This window comes from Eurosta solidaginis, chromosome 2 (assembly GCF_040869045.1).
Source record: "Eurosta solidaginis isolate ZX-2024a chromosome 2, ASM4086904v1, whole genome shotgun sequence".
Taxonomy (NCBI): Eukaryota; Metazoa; Arthropoda; class Insecta; order Diptera; family Tephritidae; genus Eurosta; species Eurosta solidaginis.
This window is the reverse complement of record NC_090320.1, coordinates 115,601,291-115,620,248: the sequence shown is the minus strand read 5'-3', so window position 1 is coordinate 115,620,248 and position 18,958 is coordinate 115,601,291. Positions and strand designations below refer to the sequence as shown.

The 18,958-nt window shown below is 39.1% G+C and overlaps 2 protein-coding genes across 9 annotated transcripts in view; one reads left to right on the top strand and one right to left on the bottom strand.

Moving 5' to 3' along the window:
- The window catches only part of LOC137240171 (uncharacterized), a 1,093,642-nt gene that overhangs the window by 888,315 nt on the left and 186,369 nt on the right, over positions 1-18,958 (bottom strand). The window lies entirely within an intron of this gene.
- LOC137240174 (uncharacterized) overlaps positions 1,651-18,958 on the top strand; it is a 479,876-nt gene continuing 462,568 nt past the window's right edge. For 6 of the 7 annotated variants that reach the window (XM_067766108.1, XM_067766104.1, XM_067766105.1 and 3 more), the window contains exon 1: positions 1,651-8,574. In XM_067766108.1, coding sequence (XP_067622209.1) covers positions 4,254-5,741 — 1,488 coding nt within the window. In that variant the 5' untranslated portion in view covers positions 1,651-4,253 and the 3' untranslated portion in view covers positions 5,742-8,574. The remainder of the gene's footprint in view (positions 8,575-18,958) is intronic. The other variant, XM_067766107.1, reaches the window with a different exon arrangement.

Sequence of the window (18,958 nt, the reverse complement as noted above, 5' to 3'; positions counted from 1 at the left end):
TCACTAACCCTTATAAGGGGCGAGTTAGGTAAAGAGGTATCAATGACATTAACGCGTTTTGAAAAAGTTATATGAAAACATTTTTTTAATTTAAGAGTTAACCGATTGCTATTACACCATGTACTTAAATTATCCAAATCTAATTGCAGCAATTCAGAGTCATGCTGACTGTGAATAAGTGAATAGATTTTTAAATCATCCGCATATAGTAGAAATCTAACTGCAGAGAAGCAAGAGCGAATGTCATTAATGAACAATATGAAGAAAAGTGGTCCTAGGATGCTTCCTTGTGGGACACCAGAACAGGCAACGAAAGGCGAAGACCTCACATTGTCCACAACAACCCTACAACTGCGGTTTTGTAGGTATGATTCAATCCATTTTAGAAACACTGAGTGGAGACCCATACACGCCAGCTTCTTAACCAGGACTACATGAGAAACCCGATCAAAAGCTTTAGAAAAGTCCGTATATACTGCGTCAACCTGACACCCGGAATGAAAAGCTGCGATGCAGTCATCAGAAAAAATAGCTAAGTTAGTTGAGCGTCCGGGAAGAAAGCCATGTTTTTCTGGACATACAATATTCTTAACGAAAAAAAGTAATTATTCTTGGATTATGCATTCAAAAAGCTCTGACGTGGCGGAAAGTTTTGAAATGGGTCTGTAGTTGCTAATATCATTTTTATTGTCACTCTTAAAAATAGGTGTAATAAAAGCGAGTTTCCACGCGTCAATGAAAGTACCCGAGGGAAGGGAACTACTAAATATTAATAAAAGGGAATAAACAAGAGCTTCGCACTGCTTAAATAAAATTGCTGACAGACCATCAACATCGGTATTTGATGACTGTTTAAGTCGAGAGATGCCACAAACATCATCATCAAAAGACAGTGCAAGATTTCCAAAATGTATCGATTGTTCTATGTTGAAACTAATGTCATCACTATTATCAGGGTCCGACGCGAAGTTGGCCATGAAAAACTCAGCGAACAGATTTGCCGCATCAGCTGGAGTATCAACAGCTTTATCGCCAAGGAAGAGAGAGGAGGGAATATTCGACACAGATTTTTTCGAGTTAACAAAATTCCAAAACGATTTTGGATTTGTTTTTAAGTTTTCTTCAAAATTTAAAATGTAATTTCTGTGCATAAATTTATCCAGGCACGTGAACTTCCCTTCAAACTCTTTATACTTAGCGAAGAACATAATATTTTTACTATTTTTGATTTTGCGAAAAAATTTATTCCTCAAATTTCGAAATTTCATCAAGGCTGCGTTATGCCAAGGAACTTTATACTTCTTTTTTGAAACCAAAGGAATAGACCGTTTGCAGATGTCCGCAACAGTAGTGTTTGTGAACCGCAGACTACTTTGTTCCATCGTAATAACTACTTGGGAACCTCTGCGATATCGTCATACGCCGGAAGTCATTCAACTCCTTCAACATAACATCATATTTAATACATAATAACTGCATAGCCTACTAAAGCTGTTAAGCGCTCACTAGCATGCGTTTGCCTAATAACAAGCGTACATACATATTTACATATGTATGCCTATCCCTATGTACATACAAAGCGAATGCAAGTTCAATGCCAGCAGCATCATACGATTCTACCGCTACGCAGTCAATTGTTACAGTCCACTTATTGGTTCCAATTTTTTCTATTATTTTATTTTTTTCTTTATTTCATTGTTTTCTAATTTCCTTTGTTAAACTCTTTACCTATGTAATTTATTTAATAAGTAAATAGACACCTTTTTGGCAATTTAAATATTAAAGTAAAGTCAGTCAATTTTGCGCTCATATGCATACCGACGCGATATTACCGTCGGTAAATCAATAAAGAGTTTAAAATCAGCAGAAAATACTAAGAGTTTTATTTTAAACGGACTTGGTGAAATCGGTTGCTGGAAATTAGCACACGGGCTAAGTATTGTGTTTATTGTTCGTTACCATAGAAAATTTGGTCCCTACGAGCCGGATCAAGCGGGTTCCGGTCTCTAATAACGATATTTGAAAACTGATTCGCGTGGCAATCAGTCAAGTGCGAACGATAAAGATAACAAAAAACTTTAATATTTCATTTGCAAATCATCATTTTTTAAAAGCTTGTGAATCGAATCAAGACAAGCTTAATCGGTTATTTCAAAAAACTACAGATATAGTATATTTGAGGAAAAAATTAAACATTTCATTTTGGAACAAATTATCTAAAAACTAAACTGTGAAAGTGGCGATACTTTCTTATATCTAAATCATAAAACAAATACAAAAGCTGTGTTTTTATTTGAGAAAAAGTTTACATTTAATTTGTGAATACGTCGTTCATTTGCAAAAAAGCAAAATCATTTGAAACCTTGTAAAATAAATACAAAAAAGCTAACTGCTTTAAATTGTGAAAGTGGGGAAAAAGTCTTATCTATGGAGATAAAATAGTACAACAATAATTCATAGCTCATTTTTAGAGAGAAAAAATAACTAACTGCAAATAGTGAAATACCTACTTGACATTTTTATAAAATATTTAAATTTAAATTAACAAAATTAATGTTTTGACGAGAAGGCGTGATTGGGCTAAGGCAACCATATCCCGTGCATATGATGCAGCTCAAAATATTGAGGAGACAGTCAACGCGGAGCTCTTGGCAAATCGCTTACAAAAGCTAGAGCTAAGTTTTAGTGAGTTGTCTGAATTGAGCAAGCAGCTCTACGAGTACGAGGATCCAGAAGGGTTCGTAGATCCAGTAGACGACATACTGGACTACGAGGATAAGTATTTTACGGCTCATGCATTGCTGTCTATCGCACTGAAAGGCAAGACTCGAGACCTACCATGTGCGTCGAATGAAGATTTGATCAACAAGTTGGATGTTCAACAAGCTGCTTTCCTCCAACGCTTAAATGAAACACAAAATATTTCGAATATCCACTTACCAAAAATCCAAGTACCAACGTTCTCCGGTAGTTATCAAGATTGGCCCTCGTCCAGGGATTTATTTACGGGTGTCATCGATCAAAAGAATAATCTAACACCGACACAAAAATTTCATTATTTGAAGTCCTACCTAGCGGGAGATGCCTTGCAGCTGGTGAAGCATTTGGCGCTGACAGATGAAAATTATTTGGAGGCATGGGATCACCCGACACAGCGGTATGATCGTAAACCGCTTATCGTACGATCGTTTATTCAATCCTTTTTATCTCTTCCTACTTGCCACACGGCAAATGCAAATTCTTTGCGGAAAATAACTGACGGAGCAGATGAAGTCATTCGAGGACTTAATGCTCTCAACTCCAACCAACGTGATCCATGGCTTATCCGCATACTTTTGGGCAAGGTGGATGACGAAACAAAGAAGGATTGGGCAGAATCCAGCGACGCTATAACGGAACGGACAGTTGAAGGGTTGCTGCAATTTTTAGTTCGCCGATGTGATTCCCTGGAATCATGCCAACCTAGTACTCATTCAACAGGTCGGCGGGCTGCCGTAGCACATTTTGCAAATTCATCAAAAGTGAAGCACAATAATCAGTGTGTAATGCAATGCACAGATGTACACACCCTAACTCATTGCCCTAAGTTTAAAGCACTTGATGTTAATGCCAGACGAGTGACTGTGAAAAATAAGAAATTGTGCTTTAATTGCCTAGGTAGCTCCCACCAGTTTAACAAGTGTTTGAGCTCTGTGAAATGCCGTGTTTGTTCTTCCGCCCATCATACTTTATTACATTTTGAAAATAATTCCAAGTCCATAGATTTAGAAAGACAAAGTGTAGCCAATGTTGAAAATGCAACAAGTAGCAAAAATAGTTCAGTTCAACCTATTGTGAGTAATCATACAATTAAAAAGGTCAAAATCTCGTCGCAAACAATTTTACCTACCATTCTTGCTAGGGTGAGTGATAAATGGGGCACTGTGGTAAATTGTCGAATGCTGATTGACACTGGGTCAACAGCTTCATTCGCTACAGAAGCATTTGTTCAGTTGGTAGGCGTAGAGCGCAAACATGCTCGTGTTCCAATTGTAGGGCTATCGTCGAAAAGCGTCGGCAATACTGGAGGTCGTGTAGTTCTTACACTACTCTCTGCAAATAATAAAAATAATGTTGATGTTGAAGCGCTTATTCTTCAGAAGCTGACTTAAATACTACCACTTCAATCAATTCATTTATGCGAGCAAACCCGTAAACAAATAAATCAATTATCATTAGCAGATCCAACTTTCGGAATTCCTGGTCCAATCGACATGATTCTTGGTTCTGATCAACTTTGGAAGATTTTAACGGGTGAAAAGATACAATTAAAGAATCAAACTTTGACTGCTTTAAATAGTTCATTCGGTTGGGTAATCACTGGCAGTGTGTCCAAGTCAGGTGTCAGTAAATCACGCGTTGGAAGATGTAGATTACCTGGTTCACTTTTAGAAATGGATAGTTTACAATCATCGAAGAGTAAAATCACCGATCACGATCCGGTAGAAAAGTATTTTTCTTCAACAGTGCAACGAGCTGAGAATGGGACATATGTGGTCAAATATCAATTTAAAGCCGATATCAAACCCATCGATGACACTTTGCCGCAAGCTATTTCACGCCTTAATAGTATGGATGCCAAACTGCAACGTCAACTTGCGCTAAAACAACAATACACAGCATTTCTCAATGAATATCTTGAGTTGGGACACATGGAATTGATTCCAGAGCAGCAGATTAATGTGAGTACTTCAAAACGTTTTTATTTAGCACATCACCCCGTAATTAAGGCTGACAGTTCAACAACCAAATGCCGGGTAGTTTTTGATGGTTCGCTTAAAGATTTCTCTGGGTATTCATTGAATGATCGGTTACAAATTGGTCCACCGATTCAACGCGATTTGTTTGGTGTCTTTTTACGTTTCCGCCAGCATCGATATGTGTTCGCAACCAATATTGAGAAAATGTTCCGTGTCAAAAGGGTGCATCCAGAACAAACTGATTATCAACGCAGTGTACTGAGGCATGAACAAACAGCTAAACTTCAACATTACCGATTGCTAACTGTTACTTATGGGCTTGCGCCGTCTCCTTTTCTGGCGGTGAGAGTTTTAAAACAAATTGCGGAAGACTACAAAGCAGAATATCCCAATGCTTCAGGCGTTCTTGAACACGATGCATACGTAGATGACATACCCACTGGATGCGACACCGTCGAAGATCTGATAGCTCTGAAGAACGAACTTATAGAACTCTTATCAAAAGCTAATTTCAACTTGAGAAAGTGGAGCTCAAATTGTTGGCATCTGCTTGAAACGTTACCAAAAGCAATCTGCGAATTTATTCCAATTGCCATACACTCTCAAACATCTGAAACATCTGTAAAAATTCTGGGGCTACATTGGAATCCGTCTAGCGATGAGCTATTTTTGAATATTGGTGATCCTGTAATTGAGCCGAAACCTACGAAGCGAATGGTGTTCTCAGAAACTTCGAAGATTTACGATCCATTAGGTATGGTTGCACCTATTGTAGTTCTTTTTAAAGTTTTATTCCAGGAGTCCTGGTGCTACGGCCTTGATTGGGATGACCCACTACCGGAGGCCTTATGCAAACGATGGTGCAATTATATGGGGGAGCTCCATCATTTAAAACAATTACAGATACATTTCATATCCTTCAAAGCCTGTGGAACTTCTTGGATTTTCAGATGCATCAACCGTGGCATGCGCGGCTGTTGTATACTGTCGCGTGCACACTGAAGGCTCCTACGCTATAAAATTGATAGCAGCAAAAACGCGTGTGGCGCCGCTGAAACCAATATCGGTTCCAAGGCTTGAATTGAACGCCGCATTGTTGCTAACGAAGCTGATCACTCTCGTCAAGGAGTCGTTAACTTTAACAATCTCAAATATTGTTTGTTGGACGGATTCGGAGATAGTTCTTCATTGGCTTTCCGCTCCACCGAGGAAATGGGCTATGTTTGTTAGCAACAGAACCGCAGAAATTTTAGACGTAATTCCTCGAAGCCAATGGAGACATGTTCGATCCGAAGACAACCCTGCTGACTGTGCCTCTCGTGGTATTCTACCTACAGAACTAATTGAGCATACGCTTTGGTGGTCAGGGCCCAGCTGGTTAGCACTCCCTGAACCATCGTGGCCTTCTAACACTAAATTCAATATATCGTCATCCAACCCGTTGGTACTCGTAGAGGAAAATCATAAGGCGGCGATAGTATTATGTGCCAACGAAATTGATAATCCGCTGTTCTTGCTAAGCTCAAAAATATCTTCTTGGTGGCGATTGACACGTATAGTCGCATATTGCATAAGATTTATCAACAAGCACGCCGTCGTCGAGAGGGTTACAGTGACTCGTTTTTATCTACATACGAGCTCCAACAAGCTAGAATCCAATTACTAAAAGGCGCGCAAGCTCATGCATTCTTTAAAGACATTGATCAATTACAAAATTTACAACAACTACATTGCAAATCTACGCTGATCCGGTATTCACCATTCATAGACGAATCAGGTGTACTTCGGGTTGGTGGTCGCATAAAACATGCAGATATAAATTACAATATAAAGTATCCGATTATACTACCTAAAGACGCCAAAATTTCGCTACTCATCGTAAGACATACGCACGAAATCAATATGCACGCAGGTGTCGAAGCGACGTTCGCTATTGTTCGTCAACAATTTTGGATTTTGGGCTGCAGAAACTTAGTAAGGAAGGTCATATTTGGTTGCAAAACATCTTTCTTGCAAAGAAGAGCAACCAGCACTCAACTTATGGGTAATCTGCCATCAGCAAGAGTTCAGCCCCGTCAGTGTTTTCTACATTGCGGAATTGACTACGCTGGCCCTGTACGCATAAATTATTCAAAAAACGCGAAATCCAAAAATTGGTAAAGCTTGGTTTGCTATATTCGTCTGTCTGTCTACTAAAGCCCTAAACATCGAATTGGTGAGTGATTGAACCGCTGATGCTTTTTTAGCTTCTTTTCGCAGATTTATTGCACGCCGAGGAAAGCCCAGTGACCTTTATTCCGATAATGGTACCACCTTCCACGGTGCGAAACGAGCTTTACACGAACTTCAACGGCTCTCAATATTTCAGGAAGATCGGGCAGAGGTGGCTCAATCCATAGGAAACGAAGGCGTTAATTGGCATTTCATTCCACCCTCAGCACCACATTTTGGAGGATTGTGGGAAACTGGAGTACGATCTATAAAATTACATTTGAGAAGAGTGATTAGAGACAGCCTACTTACATTCGAAGAATACAGCACGGTACTATGTCAAATCGAAGCTACTTTAAATTCACGACCTCTGTGCAGCATTTCTGATACAGATCTCGATCCCCTTACTCCGGCACATTTTTTAATTGGCGAACCGTATACATGTATGCCTGAGACATCTGCTTTAACTACAAATTTTAACTTAAAACAACATTGGCGCCATCTGCAGGCTATGGTTCAACGCTTTTGGAAACGCTGGCATACTGAGTACTTAACCTCTTTACAACAGACGAATAAATGGCAACAGTCCATTACTAATCTTGAAATCGGCAAACTGGTCGTATTGAAAGAACCTAATCTCCCACCATCAAAGTGGATTTTAGGACGTGTCGTCGAAGTGCACAAAGGAGATGATGATCTAGTACGTGTGGTTACCATAAAAACGAGCAAAGGAGAATACAAGCGTCAAATTTCAAAGGTAGCGACATTGCCTTTCTGAACGCGTCGTTCAGGGGTGGCCGTATGTTTGGGAACGCAGACTACTTTGTTCCATCGTAATAACTACTTGCGAACCTCTGCGATATCGTCATACGCCGGAAGTCATTCAACTCCTTCAACATAACATCATATTTCATACATAATAACTGCATAGCCTACTAAAGCTGTTGAGCACTCACTAGCATGCGTTTGCCTAATAACAAGCGTACATACATATTTACATATGTATGCATATCCCTATGTACATACAAAGCGAATGCAAGTTCAATGTCAGCAGCATCATACGATTCTACCGCTACGCAGTCAATTGTTAGAGTCCACTTATTGGTTCCAATATTTTCTATTATTTTATTTTTTTCTTGATTTCATTGTTTTCTAATTTCCTTTGTTAAACTCTTTACCTATGTAATTTATTTAATAAGTAAATAGACACCTTTTTGGCAATTTAAATATTAAAGTAAAGTCAGTCAATTTTTGCGCTCATATGCATACCGACGCGATATTACCGTCGGTAAATCAATAAAGAGTTTAAAATCAGCAGAAAATACAAAGAGTTTTATTTTAAACGGACTTAGTGAAATCGGTTGCTGGAAATTAGCACACGGGCTAAGTATTGTGTTTATTGTTCGTTACCAAGTAGTTTTAAATATCTCGAAAGAACTGTTAGTGTCTAAGTTTTGAAACAGGCTATCCCAATAAATTTCCAGAAATAGATTGTTCAGGTCAAAAAAGTTGCATCGCTTAAAATTAAAAGAAAAATTGGATTTATCATTACTGACTTTGGCAAATCTATAAAATTCAAAAGTTATGACTAACGGTACATGATGCATGTCAGACTTTGTAATAGGTGAGTCGCATTTAAGCAATGTGAAATTTAAATTATTACTCAAAAATACCAAATCTAAGGTACGACCAAGTAGATTTGGATAACAATTAATTTGCCTTAAATCAATGCTTAAAAAGCTATCAGTCACATATATTTCATTCAGGCTGATAACATCACCCGCTATTAATGAAGAACTGGAAGTATCTTGAGACCAATTTATGTTAGGAAGGTTGAAATTCCCTAGCACGCAGAGATGATCGCCACCAATTTTGTTCAGAGCTAAGGAAACAATATTGTCAACATGCGCTGTGTATAGGTTATGGCTACTGTTGGGCGGAATATAAGATCCACACAGAAATATTGAGTCTGAGGTGCCTCGGATTTGAACACAGACTTGATCAAGCAGCTCGTTGCTATTATTAAGTGCAACCTCTGAATCGCGATGTTTGCAATGCACTGCGATGAGAGCTCCACCACCTCTAGCACATCCTGTGATGTTAGCATTTATGTCCTTGCGAAAGACGTTATATAACATGGGGTCAAAGTACTCCGCGCTATGAAATTTATCATTCAATCATGTCTCGACGATAACAAAGACATAATAATCCTGGTGGGAACTGAATAACCGCAAATGCTGAGATTTGGTTCTAATGCCAGCCATGTTTTGCATATAAATTTTTAATCGGTTCTTTGCTCCGTCTGACCCAACCATTTGCCATTGGATATCGGTTGGACGTCGTGGTTTTTTGAATGAAAATGAAATGGACGCACAGCTATATTTGAAGACCATAACTCTGGCACCAATAGCTTTGGAAGTGAGCTGGCCTCAACACCCAGCTTAAAATTAATATACCGCAGAGATTTTGGATCCATGCCAGACTTTACCAACGGAACACAAACGATCGAGTTTTCATCTATACCGGTATGTTGAGAAATGTGCGATTTCAATTTTTCGGATGTAACCGAGGCAGATATGGGCGAGAGATGCAACCACTTCCTTTTCGCAACAGCACTTAAATCCCCATTAATGGCCGACCCAACAACTAAAGGTTGCGCTAGTAAACGCAAATTATTTCGTTTACCATTATTGGGGGTGGGTCTAATGTTGTTATTTGCTATGGCAACATTATTGTTGCTTTGAGCACTATCCGGCATTGAACTTGTACCTGCTTCAGCACTCGCATTGCTAGAACCACTTTCTTTGTTGTTTTGAGGTTTATTTTTATTTCTTCGTTTGTATTTTTTTTTTATTTTGCCTGTTCTCCATTCGTTTTGGTTACCAACAACTGCAGGAGAATTGTCAACAGTACCCGATGTAGGCGAAGAAATTTGCAAAGCAGCGGCGTTAGGAGTTGGCGTCACAGTGGAGATGTTAGCAGCAGCATCATTAGGTGGTGGATGAGCAGCAGTAGCAGCTGATATTATATCAGCATTAGCAACTACGTCAACAGAGCCAAAAGCACCCATTGGTACACACGAAGAAGCTGGCTGCATTGATTTAGCAGAGTTGTTATTGTTATTGGTGAATTTTTCAAATTGTGTGAGCAGATTAGATAAAATTGAGTTATTTTCGTTGAGCTTACAATGCAAGTCACGAACTTCAGTTTGAAGAGAATCAGTTTGTTGACGTAAGCACTCATTATCTTCGTGCAAAGCAGTCACAGCAGAAAGAAGTGTTAACTATTTTCAATTCCGCAAAATTATCATTATCACTGCGCGGAATTTGCATTTGTACTTGTATGGCTTGTTGTTGTAGTAACGAAGAATTATGCGAAGACATAGAATCGTCTTGTTGAGCGGGAGCACACAAACCAAAAATGTAAATATTTTCAGCAGTATTTATATGGCTGGGTTCGGCAGGAAAATTACCAACAACACAAGTCATGTGATAAATTTCTCGGCATTTTTCACATTGCACTGAAGTTTGTGCGCGATCAACTCTATGACCACATAAACAAGGCATAATAATTCAAATGTTAAAATATGAAAGCACAGGAAAAAATCTAACAAAATCAATGTCACTTATACAATTTTAATTGTTATGCGCCATTAAATAAAAATAAAAGCACAAGTTTAAATTTAAATTTGAAATTTAAAGTTAAGAAAAACTCGGAGCACGGCAAAAACACGTCCGTTCACGACGATATTTATTTATTAAGTAGTATATTTTCCAAGCGGTTTTTTCTTCAAGCACATATCTCGATATTGTGGAAGTACGTTTAGTAGATTTTCTATTTTTTTAAACTTGGCAGGACCTTTCATATCTTTAGCCAGATCTGTCAGGATCTTTTCCTCCAGCAAGATCTTTAGCAGTTTTGCCAATTTCTGGTCATGCTGGCAGGATTTTCCTGCAACTGGATTGTTTAGCAGTTTTGCGAAGTTTAATCTAGTTTGGCAGGATCGCCATGAATGTAAATAAAATATTTGCTCGCTTTGGGTGTCAGATAGTAATTGTCTTTATTAAAAGAAATTCTTTCCCTTTTATACATAATTTCTTAACCTATACATTCATAATTATTCTAATACTTACGAACTAAAAATATGTAGATTTGTATATATGCAGATTTGTACTAATGGTATGCATATATATAGATTTGTATGATGCATATATGTAGATTTGTATTAATAATATGAATATGTGTAGATTTGTATTAATGGTATGCAAAGTCAGCAGATTAATATTTATATGAACCATGTAAAATGTTTGTATGTGAATATTTGGGTAATTCACATTAACAAAGTAAGCAATGTAAATTAGTTGTATGTAAATATTTTGGTGACAAACTAGCATTGACGATCGGCAAGTGTATTGACCGGGGTGAGTGACTGAGCAAAAATAGTAAGGTGTGAACTGACAAGGGTTTCATATTCGGCATTCCATTGATGTTCGCTTACCGCTGTGTTAGGTCAATGTAATTTATGTCCCATAATATTGTAATATGATTATGCTATGACTGCGTGTGGTCGGTTCACAAAAAGGCATTGGCATAGAAGTTCATGATGCGTAACGCCGCAATTGTATTGCATAGGTGAGCATGACGCATAATGCTACACAACCTCTTTAAGTACATTTCGTATTTACATATATGGGGGGAACCTATGTATGTACCCTGTTCTGGGTTACTGTTGTTGTAGCAATGTTTCGCCCCACCTAATAGCTGCGACCGTTCACAAATTGTTATCAATATCCTCTAACGGGAGTCCAAGGAAACTTGCTGTTTCGACAGGGGTGGACCATAATGAAAGGGTTGTTAGAGGCGTTTGTTCCACATTACAATTAAAGAGATGGTTGGTGTCATGTGGGGACACATTGCAAGCGGGGCATACATTTTGTATGTCGGGGTTGATTTTGGATATGTAAAAGTTTAACCTGTTACAGTATCCAGAACGAAGTTGAGCCAGAGTGACTTGCGTTTCCCTGGGGAGTATGCGTTCCTCTTCCGCAAGTTTTGGGTACTGTTCCCTAAGTACTGGATTCACCGGGCAATTCCCGGCATAAAAGTCCGACGCCTGTTTGTGTAGTTAGTTCACCAAGGACTTGCTTTTAATTTTTTGCTTCATACAGCTGAGTTCTCAGGTGCCGTATTTCCTCAAAATGCTTACGGAGATACCTCTTTAAGTCCCAAGACGGTGTTGGCTCATCAATCAGATGTCTGTTGGGATGCCCAGGTTTCTGGGTATTCAACAGAAACTGTTTGGTTAGCATCTCATTTCTCTCCCTGATGGGGAGTATTCTCGCCTCGTTATGTAGATGGTGTTCTGGGAACATTAGAAGACAGCCCGTGGCGGTTCTGGGCGCAGTATTTTGACAGGCCTGTAGCTTTTCCCCAGTGGGTAGTTTTTAGGCTTGGCGACCATATAGGGGACGCGTAGCACGCAAACGGCTGGTCAATTGCTTTGTATGTGGTAATGAGCGTTTCTTTGTCTTTTTCCCAAGTACTGCCAGCAAGGGATTTGAGGGTTTTTTTACGGCTCTGGATTTTCGGAACAATTGCGGCTGCGTGCTCTTAAAAATGTTGATCTTGATCAAACGTCTAACCCAAGATTTTGGGGTGTAGGACAGTCGGTAGCGTAGTGCCATCGACATGGATGTTCAAAATGGTCGACGTTTGGGACGTCCATTCTTTGGTTGGCATATTGGTGATCGGCAATACTATAGCAGCTGCTTTTTGCGTTCCTAGTGCAATAAATCATCCGTGTCACCTGTACCTTAATTCGTTGATTTTGGCTTATCCCTTTTCACCACTTTTTTCCCGTTCTCCGAATTTCCTATAGACAAATTTCGAATCAAAGACGTTAAGTCTTATACCAGAAGTAGGAAGACAAAAGCATCAAAAAAATGTTTCTCTTTCACTTACCAGTGACTTGTTGCTAGAGGTGATCAGCTAATTCCTTATGGAGTCCAATGTTAAAAGAAGGAATACTAGTCAACTCAGCTGTATTTATACCCTCTGATCTCGGAAATGCTTTACCACAATACAGTTGATTTCCGGTAAATGACAATTCAGTTGCGATATTCGCAATTATTTTAACTTTACTCAGGGCTTTGCCAGATCGCTGGTTCGAACAAAATTTTTTTCATTCTACTCATATGAGTCTTATATGACTCACTAAATCGACTGTTACATAATTTCGAATTAAATGTACCTTTTCGGTGTTTGTGGCATTATTTTAACACTCATTCTAATTCATTTGATAAAACGGATTCACTTTTTACCATAAAGAAAACTGCCCGATCCTATCTTAACTCGTAACAAAAAACAAATAAAAATAAAAATTTTACGTACTAAAAATGTTCACTTAGCAATGTAGTAAATGTATAATTTCTAACTGTTATGTATACTCAGCTGATGATTTTTATTCTGTAGCTGGGCAGTTTAAATCTCAACGCTTAAAAAACCTCCACTTATCAACAACTCGGCAAAAGCAAATCCGTGCGTCGCACAGTGTTCCGTGTAGAACAAGCTAGCTGGACAAAAACAAAGTTCTTATTCCAAGAAAAGTGTACTGAGAAATGAAAGAAAACAAACAAAATAACGGGATTTTTGCTTTTTTTTTTAATATTTTTCCCCATATATATTGAGTAATTGAAGTAAGAAGGCAGGAGTGGCCGTAAAATGCATTGGTTAATTTGCAAAATTCTTGTTGAATATTAAGCTTCATATTTCCTTTAAGTGAACACTTTTATATAATTTTTTTGACGGATTCTAAGCTCGAAGGTAATTAAAATTTTTTAATAGTAATTCTTTCGCAATTAGAGTATTTTCAATATATTTAACATTCCGTTATTAAGAAGAAAGGGTATTTTTTCTCTATATTTTTAAATTTAGGGACAAAAAATTTACATACGTCCGCGGACATCCGGCCTAAATTTTACATATGTTATAGTCGCAAGTATTCTCTAATAGTCGAAAGAAAAAACCATTGCGAATTCTTTGCACATCTATTTTTAATTTTTTTTTTGTAGATTTAGTTAACTCTACATATAAAATAGGATGTATATACGTACCAGCTCCGAGGAGATATTTGAACCTTTAAAGCTGATCTACAAACGGAAAAACCAATTCCCAGGTACAGGGAACAAACACGTAGCCATAAAACACACAAAAATAATCGCGCAAGGTCGACAAGAGCACACCAAAAGCCAAAAGGCGAAGATCACTGACTTCAACCTGCCACAACCTACCACACCAGTCACCAAGGCATAAAAACGGGTACATACAAAGCAATCCTAATGCAGGTATAACCACACAGGAATGCTAGACATAACAACCCCCTTTGGTAGCATCTACGCCAATAACTGAATGTAATATAAATACTGCACAACTTGGATTGATAATAGATAAACCAAAACCAGGTTTCGGTAATACCAATGACGGCAACACTGCTCGTAGGTTTTTCGAAAATTCTGAGGCTAGTGCTGAGATTACGGAATTGGATGTTACGCTCATCAAAAGATTCGACACTCTCCTTCGCGCATTAGCATCATAAATATCTAAAGATTTGAAACATTTGCGGTCGAGACTAAAAAACTATACATAGATCTCTATCCATGGTTTAATATGCCAGTTACAGTTCATAAAATCTTAGTGCATAGTACTGGTATTATAAAATCAGCAGTTTTACCTATTGTTCAACTTTCTGAGGAAGCACAGGAAGCCCGTAACAAAGATTTGAGACAATTCAGGGATGATAACACACAAAAGCAGTCGCGTGAAGCCACGAATAGAGATCTTATGAATATGTTGCTTATAACATCGGATCCTTTAGTTAACAGTTTTAGGGAGATACCTAAGAAAAAATTTAAAAGTCTGACTTCAGAAGTCTTAAATTTACTGTCCCCCGATAATGTTGAGGAGTCAATAAATACCCCAGTTGTTTCAAGCTTTCACATAAGTGTTGCTGATGCTCATGACTATTCCACAAGTAACTCATCGAATGAAAGTGCTGATTGCGAATAATAACATACCCTGCAAAAATTGCTGGATTAGGTGTTTTATTTTCTTCATGTTGGAGTACTCTAACAATACTCCTTTGCAATGCATTTGGGGACCATAAGCCGATCATTGCTCGTTTTTTAACGACTGTGATCACAACACGATGACGATCGAACAGAGTTGCCAAAAGTAAGATATTGCATGCAAATAACTGATAATAAAATTTTACTATGGCAACTCTGATAAAATGCAACCGTGCACTGGTTTTATGTATACATACTATAGTATGTATAGAGAAATATTAGTTTCTTTATTCACGCAAATGCTAAATAACATAAGAATATTCGCAGTATAAAATATAAAAGTTGTATTGCCCCTCTTCATTTACTTTCATTATAAATTAAATTCACTTCGATAATTCTTTCCGACACAATTCCTCTTTAGTACTTTGGCATATGATCCTCTGTGGGTGCTCCATGGAGTACTTCAGTGAAAGTACTTTGGAAAGTACTCTCACGTATGTATTATATGTAATACTCACAAACAAAGCGAGAGTGGGACCACCTACTCCTCTCCTAGCACATCGCAATGTTAATTGCAACACATTTTTTGTATGAATACAGATTAGTTTTGGAACACTCCTAAAGGAGTATTCCTTACACTATTTATGGAGTACTCGCGTTTTTTGAAGGGTAATTATAAAAGATAACCTACCCTATAACTTTTTGTTGGATCAGGTTTTATTTAATTTAAATCTATTGTCTTTTCCACTTTGTATCATATTTTACTTTTAAGTTTTTGTAATAAGTAATTTTCACATAATTAATTTAATTATTTACATTGTTATTATTATTATTGTAATTCACTTTTACATTCCTGACTGGTACTATAAAATAATTTTGTAAAAATTGTAGTGCCAGGATAAATACTCATCAAATAAATACAAAATATGTATGTACATATGTACAGACACTCACATAAATAAGTAGACACCCCTTTTGGACAATTCTTACAATTTTCGCTTTCGAAAATTTATTTTAACTAATTTCCCATAAGAAAATTTGTCACGATCTATAACAAAAACTAAATTATATTTAAAAAATGTTTGAAAAATTCGACGAATTTTCATAAAAAATTTTAATTTTTTTTCCGAATTTTTAGAATTTTTTAAAGTATTGAGATTTGTAGTCCATTCAATTTAAGTACAATAAAGTAATATTCTTAAGTCCTTTAATTTTTTTTGGATCTATGTCAATTATTCACATGAGTTACTGTATATGATATAAGCAAATGTATGCATATGAACATATGAAGTAAAATTTTGGAAAAAAATAAAAAAAAGAACATATGGCTGAAAAAATGACGTAGTTGTAATAAATGACTGCATATGAAACGGAAAAACTCATAAAATAATTTTGTCCAGCTAGCTTGTTCTACACGAAACACTGTGCGTCGTGCGGATGCGCCCCTCGCGTCGGTTCGGTGGGCTTTGGAGGGTATTAATCTGATGGGTATTATTATTATTATTATTATTAGGAGGAAATGCTTTATGCACTAACCGGGTTGTTAAGCCTCGGTGCTACTCTCTGTAGCAGCGAGCCTTTCCGAGTGTAGGACTCCCTTTCTTTTTCTTCGTGGGCTGCCCACTAAAAACTAGCCTCCCACGGCCCGCGCATTTTCCGCACCTGGGATCGCGTTTAGCATAACTACGGGTACGGAAGCGCACTACGTGAGCTCTTTGGCTACTCTCACATTATTGGGCTAAGCAACCATCTTGCCGTTTTGCGAGGAGAATATTCCTTGCATATCTGCTGACCATGTTCCATCTGTCATTTCCGCAGGCCATTTTATGGATGATACTGCCCGGGGATAGGTCGCCTAGTGTTACTCGTCTTCGTTACTATGCGAAGTGATCGCATTTGAAAAAGGTGTGGCGTACGTCGTCTATGAGCCCACAGTATAAGCAATTCTGATCTTCAACCTTGCCCATCCTGTGTAGGTATTCCCGGAAGTAGCCGTGGCCACTTAAAAACTGTGTTCTAACCATGGCTCCAGCTCGGGAATCAGTTCCCTGGTCCACTTGCCTGCAGTACTGCAGCTCCATTGCTGTTGCCAGCGTCGGATAGAATCTTTTCGCGCCTGCGCGGCAGCAACATCTCTATGTGCTTCTCCTCTGAGGTGGTATGGTTCCTGCAATAACAAGAACTGCGTCTGCGGATACCGTGCGGTAAGCTGAGGAAATTCGTAGCGCCCCTGTGCTTTGGACAGAAGTAATAGCTGCTCGATACTTTCGGAATTTCATTGCATCCGCCCATATTTCTGCACCGTACAAGAGTATAGAATCCGAAGCGGAAGCAAGCAGCTTTCTTATACATGGCCTTGGCCCGCCTATGTTTGCCATTAATCGAATTAAGTATCCTATGGGCTGTGCAGTTTGCTCTAAGGCTCCCTGAAAGTGTTTCGAGAAGGTTAGCTTGCTATCTAGCCTCACCCCAAGGTATTTCGTGGAGCTGCGTGTTTGTACTTGTTGTTCTCAAACCATCATATTCATAATGATGGGAATTCGTCTCTTCGTGAGGATAACGATCTCATTTTTCGCTGTCGCTAGCTGAAGTCCATGGTCACTCATCCATCTATTTACGCTGCGCATTACTTGGTTTAATTTAAGCTGCGCCAGCTCGCAGTTCCGTGCTGTAATTACGGCAGCCACGTCGTCTGCGAAAGCGACAAGAAAAGCACTTTCTGGCATGTGCAAACGAAGGAGGCTGTCATACGAAGAATTCCAGAGGTCGGGACCTAACACCGATCCCTGGGCTGCTTCGCTTGTTATCCTCACTTTCTCTGACCTTGATTTATTTCGTACGTGAGCCAGCGATCTTTTAAGTAGTTCTTTAATATGGCTAGTAGATAAGGAGGTACCTTGAAAGAGTGTTTTAGCGCATCGAGCATGTCGTCCCACCTGACGGAATTGAAGGCATTTTTCACGTCCAGCGTGACCAGTAAGACAACCGGCCTAGCTTGGTGGCACGCGGTTTCGGCTTTCCTTACTGCATTTATAACCTCGGCTATGGGATCTATTGTAGAGTGACCTTTCCGGAATCCATGCTGCCCTTGGGACAGGCCTCCTCCATCTTCAATGGCTGCTATCAGCCGTTGTTTAAAGAGGCTTTCCATAATTTTCCCGGTCGTGGCGAGCATGCGTAATGGTCGAAAAGGCGACGGGGAGTTCGGGTCTCGCTCGCCTTTCGGGATTAGCACGACGTGCGCTGTCTTCCACTTTGTTGGAAATATCCTGGCTTCCAAGAATTTGTTAAACATATGTAGCAGCACCTCAGGACTCCTCTTAGCAGCCAGTCTTATTGTATCTGCTGGTATACTATCCGGTCCTGGCGCTTTACCAGGATTCATTCTGTGTAGGGCTGCTTTTAGCTCACCTTCACTGAACGGCTGCACGTCGTGGTCTTCGTGGGTGACGTGGTTACCCTCTATGCTTGTGCGAGTGAGGAACAGAGCATCTACTATACTTCGCAGCTTTCCCTCATCCATCGTTTGGTTCGGTGGGCGGAATTTCCCCATTACTATTTTATACCCTTGTCCCCAGGACCACGATCAACTTCTTTGCAAAGTTTTTCAAGCTATTAAGTTTGCTTTGATTTATGGCGGCACAGAGAACCTTTTTTGCTCTTTTGTATGTCTCCGCATGCTCTAGTGCGTCAGGCCTGCTGCGTGCGCGGGTTGCCAGCCTTCGCATTCTGTGGCATACCCTGCGTAGTTCGGCGATTTCTCTACTCCACCAGTGCACTTGTTTTTACCTCTCCTAGGCCCTTTTCGTGGCATTGAGGTCTTGCATACGTAGTTCAGGCAACGCATGCAGTGGCTTCTACCGTAACGTTTGCCGCTTTGGCATTGTCTACTGTCTGTCGTGCGCTCGCTTGTACAACAGCGGAGAACTTTGCAGCGTCAACCTT